Genomic DNA, 7,149 nt, shown 5'->3' with positions numbered 1-7,149 from the left:
TCTGGGCACGAGAATGGGTGAAAGTAACCTCCTGGATCCAAAATCGTGCATAAGGGCCCAAAACTGTAGTTATGTGACTACATAAGTGCAAAACAGTTACATGATGACACCTGTCACTTTGGCATGTGAAGGGTAAATGTCTGGATCCAGCTCCTAGGCACTTACGTGCAATCTTGTTCCACTCCGCTGGAGGAGCTGAAAGACTCTTAATGCAAAAAGTGGGTGAGTTGCCCTCCTTCTCACTCCTTTTCTGTGACTTAATTTTAAGGTTAAAATAGAAAGGGGGGTTATAAAAATTGACCTGTTAGTCAAGTTTTGCAGAGACTTAAACATCATCAAGTAGGAGTGCACCTGAGCACCTAAAAACCACTTTTATGCTTAAGGAGTGAAATAGATCTTAAGCCAAAGACATTTTTTTCTCTTCTTTTTTTCCAACGGAATGAGAAAAAACATTTTGTTTGTTATGTTTTATTTGACCTGATAAGTTTTGTTTGACCTGAATTCAGATTTTTTTGATTGATTTAGCTCTTTTGGTTAACATTTTTCCTTTTAATATAAGTCAGAGGCTGAATGCAGTTTTGGAACAAAGAAGTTACAAGTTTAAGTCTGAATATGTAAAAATTAATGCTTTACCAAAAGAACCCAGATTGATCATAGTGGCCATTCTGAAACAAAATATTTCAGTATTTTTTAAATCTTTTTTTCCCCTTTTTTTACCCAGATAAAACTATTGGCCACATTTCACCCCAATAATCTGTATCTGACAAAGCTAGATTTTGGGGCAAATTTACTTTTTAGGCAGGGGAAGGGGATACCTGTTCCAATGCAGTGAAGTTTTGTAATCTAATTCCTTTACTTTCCTTGAAAAATCCCAGTCTTCAATATTTAAAAGGTACGATTACTTTCTCTGACTGCATGGAAGGTGAATTTGCCCAATTGTGAGGGATGTAGTATCGTGTAAAATTTTAGGAACCCCCTTCAAACTTTAATACAAAAGATTGACGTGGTAGCTTTCTTATTTAATGCTCTTCTCAGGGCCTCTCTTACTTCCCTGTTCCTCAAACTGTAGATAATAGGATTTAGCAATGGAGACACTACTGTGTAGAATACGGACACCAGTTTGTTGAGGTCAAAGGTGCCAATGGCCCTGGGCCGGACATACATGAATATGGTGGTGGCGTAGAACATGGAGACAGTCACTAAGTGGGAAGCACAGGTAGAAAATGCTTTCTGCTTCCCAGCAGCAGATGGGATCTTGGCCACTGTGGAGAAGACACAGATATAGGAGCTTCCAGTCACCAGCAAGGATGGAATAAGGACAGACAGAGCTGCCATGAAGTCTAATATCTCAACAGTGGAGGTGTCTGTGCATGACAGCTTCAAAATTGGTGAGACGTCACAGAAGAAATGTCCTATGGTGTTCGAACCACAGAAATTCAGCTTGGAAATCATCACAACAGATGGGAATGAAGCCAGGAAGCCACTGAGCCAGGAAGCCAGAATAAGAACCACACAGACCCTGGGATTCATAAGGCCTGAATATTGTAGAGGGTGGCAGATGGCTAAATAGCGGTCATAGGCCATGGCAGCCAGGAGAAAGCACTCAGAAGAACCAAGAGACAAGAAAAAAAATAGTTGAAGCATGCAGCCCCAGAGAGAAATGGCCTTGTCCCCCAGCAAGAGGTTGGAGAGCAACTTAGGAATTGTCACTGACACATAGAGGATTTCTAAGAGGGAGAGGCTGCCCAAGAAGAAGTACATTGGGGTGTGTAAATGGTAGTTCAACCTGACGGTCATTATCAAGAGTATATTCTCCATCAGAATAACGACATATATGAACAGGAACAGCACAAAGAGCAGCACCTGGTGCACCAGGGGTCCTGGGAAGCCCACGATGATGAATTCTGTATGGGAGTGAGAGGAGTGGTTCCTCTTTCCCATATCTGCAGTCTGCTTTTCCTTCTGCCAAGGCAACCAATAGGAAAATTGTGTGAAAAAGCTATGGGTGAGATGTGGCAGGAAACAATAATTCAACCTCCGTAAATAAAAAGCATGTTCAATTCTATTTCTTGCTATTTCTTCTTCTCATCTGCTTAAAAGCCTGCTGCTTTTTCAGCTACATCTGGAGGCCCTTCCCTGGTGGCTTTTATGCTCTTGCTTAGCATTATACTCCAGTCTTACTTGATGGCATCTCCATGTTAACTCCGTGCCTACTAGAGAGGTTCCCATCCCTTGCTCCCCCTGCTCTTAACCCATGTTGGTTCAGTGGGCATGTCTACACATGCATAATCAGGCTACACAATAAGTTGGTTGAAAATGGTACTTTGAACATCCGTTAAGTAGATCATCCATTCTATTATTTCAGCTCTATATTTAGTTGTGAGCACATGATATTTTTACTCAGATTTTCATCCCAGGGTTAAAGGAGTCAATCACAAGTAGCTACTTGAAATCCCTCAACACATTTCTGTTGCCTGAATAAATGATATGGACCATTTTTTAAATGAATGGAGATATGTAGGTGTAAACAAAGAAGAATTTCAAGATACAAGAACATAAGTCAGGAGGAATTTACTGTATTGACTTGGATCCATGAAAGAGAGGACCCCAACCCATTATTAGTAAATGCAATGGAAATATCAGTCTCATACTTATTACAGTAGGTTTTCTCTAGTGACTTTAGGGAATTAAGTGACCAACTCACATTGGCTTTCAGTGGACATTGAATACTTCCTGCCATTTGTTCCTTTGAAATATCCAATTCACTTTTATATATCATTTGAAACACTAAACTAGATGAAATTCCCAGGACAACTACCAAACTACTAAGTCTGCTTGTTAAAATGATGTATTAGGTAGCCTCTCTATTGAAAATGGCAAAAATTATAGTAGAATCTAACCCAGATATACCCACCTTCCATCAAAAATTACCCTTCAAACATATAGTCCCCAGCTGATTTAAATCAACACTACTCAAAAAATATGCTAAGGAAAATTCTATGGAAATACAAATCAGCAAAGCTTCATGGAAATCAAGGGGGATATGTAGAAATTCACATTAGCTGAGGATCTAGGCTATCATGCTACTATTATATTACTTAATTTACCTGAGTATTCAAGGTCCAGAGTTGAAGGATCCTTTATTCATAGGAAAATAAGATTGGAAGCAGCCTTCTCAATTACTGGATCCATACACCTTCATTTAAAGGCACTTTTCCAAAGAGGTCCGTAAGAAAGTTCACTCTGACCTTAGGAAAGAGAGACAAAGGTAGCACCAATGCCGTGACCATCTCCTCACTAGAAGTGAATTCTTTTTCCAAATGCCAACCATTGAAAGGGAGACAATGATCTTCAGTATAGATCTAATGGAGAACAAATTCTCTGTCTAATCATTTTCCTCAGAGATATGGAACACAAAGCTTTGTGTTTTTCCAAGAACATGATTCCTCAGTTGTAATTCTGGCTCTCTCTGATTCTGACTGGTGGACAAAAGTATATATGTTACTCTAGAAAAACCTTTGGGGACCAAATTCTCAACTCTTCCCCCAAGTGTTGTTATCTCATGGCTTATTTATTGGAGATTGCACAAGCAGTTCCACATTCATTAACCACACAGGGAGTTATCTGCCATCACCCTGGTCCTCAGTGACCATTCTATCTTACTGTGAGTGAAGGGCTATGAAGCCTCTCTCTCTCGAGTCTGTGTGAGTTTGTCATGATTTCCCACATAGACTCACTGTCAGCAAAATCATGGTCTTTCTGCTATCAGTACATTTCTATGATTAGCTATAAAGGCAGGTTGCATGAATGTACTACTCACCATTTTCTATACTAGACCATATTGTAGTCACTAAAGAAATCTCATACATATGCATTCATGACCATATATACACATTTTGATATCCTATCAATCAATCTATGTATCCATTCATATGTGCACCTGTTGGGCACTCTTGCTTTCCATCCCTAAATGTGTGTTAAAAAAAAAAGATGTCTGTCTACCTTGTATAACTAGGGACATACTCAAAACACTGTTTTGTGGATTGCACAGAAATCATAAAATCATAGTTTCTTAGTTGGTAGGTTCAGAAGGGACCTAAGCAGATCATCAAGGCTGACCCCCTGCCATGGACAGGAAAGAATGCTGGGTCAAATGACCCTAGCAAGGTGATTATCCAGCCTCCTTTTGAAGACCCCCAGGGTAGGAGCAAGCACCACTTCCCTTGGTTCCAGATCCCAGCTGCCCTGACTGTGAAGTAGTGCTTCCTGATATCCAACCTGAACCTACTCTCAGTCAATTTGTGGCCGTTATTCCTAGTTACTCCTGGTAGTGCTTGGGGGAACAGGGTCTCTCCTGTTCCCCGCTGGTCCCCCTTGGTAAGTTTATAGATGGCCACCAGATCCTCTCTAAGCCTTCTCTTGTGGACAATGAACAAGTTCAGGTCCTGTAGCTTCTCCTCATAGGGCCTGCCCTGCTGCCCCCTAATCATGTGAATGGCCCCCCTCTGGACCCTCTCAATGCCGTCCACATCCTCCTGAAGTGCAGCGCCCAGAACTGGATGCAGTACTCCAATTGCAGCCTGACCAATATCGCATAGAGGTGGAGAATCACCTCCTTGGAACTGTTCATGTTGCATCTGTGGATGAATGACAGGGTGCGGTTAGCTTTACTGACCACATCCTCATGTTGGTAGCCCATGTTCATCTTGGAATCCAAAATGACTCCAAGATCCTTTTCTGCCTCTGTGCTGACAAGAAGGAAGTTCCCCAGCCTGTAGGAATGCTGCTGCTTCTTCCTCCCCAGGTACAGTACCTGGCACTTGTCAATATTGAAACCCATCCTATTCTCATCTGCCCACCCTTGTAACCTATCCAGATCTAGTTGTAGCCTGTTCCTCCCTTCTAACGTGCATACTTCTCCCCATATCTTGGTGTCATCCGTAAACTTGAACAAGGTGCTTTTCACCCCTTCGTTCAAGTCGCTGATGAAGATGTTGAACAGTGTGGGCCTGAGGACCGAGCCCTGTGGAACCCCACTGCCCACATCCCTCCAGGTCGAGAATGACCCATCCACCACCATTCTCTGGGTGCAGCCCTCCCGCCAGTTTGCCACCCATCTAACTGTGTAGGCACTGATGCCACAGTCAGTTAATTTTTTTAATGAGAATGGGGTGAAAGACAGCGTTGAAGACCTTCCAAAAGTCCAGAAAGACTACGTCCACTGTGACACTTGCATCCAAGGATTTTGGGACCTGGTCATAGAAGGCAACCAGGTTGGTCTGACAGGACCTGCCTCTAATCAACCCATGTTGGTTGCCCCTAAGCATAATCTCCCCTTCTGGTCCTTTACAGATGTGTTCTTGCATAATTTTCTCAAACAGCTTCCCCAGGACCGAGGTAAAACTAATGGGCCTGTAGTTTCCTGGGTCCCCCTTCCTCACTTTTTTGAAAATGGGGACCACATTGGCCCCTTTCCAATCCTCCAGCACCTTGCCAGAGCACCACGACTGCTCATAGAGCTGTGCCAGGGGTCCTGCAATGACCTCTGCCAATTCCCTCAGCACCCTTGGGTGGAGATCATCTGGACCTGCTGATTTAAACACGTCCAAACTCTGTGAAAATCTGATGATCTCTGTAAAATCTGCAGGGGGGAAGAATCTTACTAAAAATAGAATACTGGCTTCCCAGTGGGATCTATCAGTCCTCCCATCTGCATAGCCCAGCATGAAGGGGACTGCTGGCACAAAGGCGAGCCACCCCAACCCCTCATTGATGATTGGCTGAGAGGGTAGTTTGTAGTGTGGTCCCACTCCTCTCTGACCATCAGTGGCAAAGGGTGGGGGCACATAACATAACCTTTCAGTCAATCAGCGGTAAAGTGCAGGACCATATCATGCACAGCCCTCTTCACCAATCAGGAACAGGGAGCAGGGCCACCAGGGCCCCTCAGCCAATCGGGGGGGGAGCTACCACATTAAGCCCACAAAAATGGCAGATGGCCCAATGATCTGCCTGTAAAATTGGCTTGCCACAGGGACTATAATAGTTATATGTAGGGATCTACCCTCAAGTTGGGTAGATCCCTACATATAAGTATTATAGTCCCTGTGGCAGGGCACTGTTTGTGCTTGCCACTTTAAGGGCCAGAAGGCAGCAGTCGGCAGGTGCCTGATGAGGGCAGCCATTTTAGATTCAGGGCTGCCCATATAAACAGGGTAGTTCTGATTCTAGAGGGCCAGGCAACAACGCTGTTTGGCCAGAGGGCTGCTGATATCATCTGGAGGTAAGGGAGGAGCTGTAGGGGATGGATAGGAGGCTCCTGGTCCTGGATAATACCTAAAGCTGCACCCTGCTGGGTGTGGGTGGCTTGGTGGGGCTCCCAGTGGCACGGGAGCCCTCAGGAAATGCCAATCCAGTTACTACCCCAGTGAAAGGCAGGTCGAGGCACCTTAACCCCTAACCCCCATGACCAGGTGGGTAACCCCTTTGTTTGGAGGGCCCAGAGTGTGGACCCCCAGAGAGAGCAAAAAGGCCATAGACTCAGGCCTGTCTGAACTCCCCCTGACTGGCCCATTCTGGGGCCGGGACTGGAAGGGTTGGAGGGCCGGGGGCCCACTACGAGGAACGCCCAAGAGCTGATGACCTGGGGTTCCGACTGGCCTGGAGGTAGGCCAGGACTAGAGAGCCGAAGGTCCCGGTGTGGAGATCACACCCGAAGGGGGATCAGTTCAGGGAGCTATGTTGCCCAGTATGACGGAGGAAGAGTCCGCCTGAGGGGAAGAATCCAGGTGGGGTTCAATAGTAGGATTCTGGGGCCCAGCAAGGGGCTGGTGATGGTGAGAACATCGTGATGCCATCTGCGAGGCTTGGGCTGCAGTGTAGGGGAGGAATGGAACTGCAGATAGTGCCCCCTGGCATCGGGGCATGACAGGAGAGAATGTGGGCAGTTAGCCCAGGAACAGGTGGGCAGGCCACAGGGAAAGCGGCCCCAGGCAGGCCCCCTGTTACTGTCCCTAAGTATTGAACTCTCCATGTTCTTGTAAAGTTTAAAACCAATTTCATAGCAAAATAATTTTTATGTAAACTCATTCCTCTGAATAAAGAACTTGTCCATCGATCCATCCATCCAAACAACTTTTAAGGAGTATA

General features: G+C 45.0%; 1 protein-coding gene across 1 annotated transcript; it reads right to left on the bottom strand.

Moving 5' to 3' along the window:
• Positions 1-978: 978 nt before the first annotated feature.
• On the bottom strand, positions 979-1,941 carry LOC149862198 (olfactory receptor 6A2-like). The gene has a single exon (XM_090054229.1). It carries the CDS (start codon positions 1,939-1,941, stop codon positions 979-981), a length of 963 nt encoding a protein of 320 aa, XP_089910355.1.
• Between the last annotated feature and the right edge of the window lie 5,208 nt (positions 1,942-7,149).

This window comes from Crocodylus siamensis, chromosome 6 (assembly GCF_052110815.1).
Source record: "Crocodylus siamensis isolate JL-2025a chromosome 6, ASM5211081v1, whole genome shotgun sequence".
In the NCBI taxonomy this organism is placed as follows: domain Eukaryota; kingdom Metazoa; phylum Chordata; order Crocodylia; family Crocodylidae; genus Crocodylus; species Crocodylus siamensis.
Note: the sequence above shows the minus strand (reverse complement) of the source record. Positions and strands in the feature narration are given on the sequence as shown.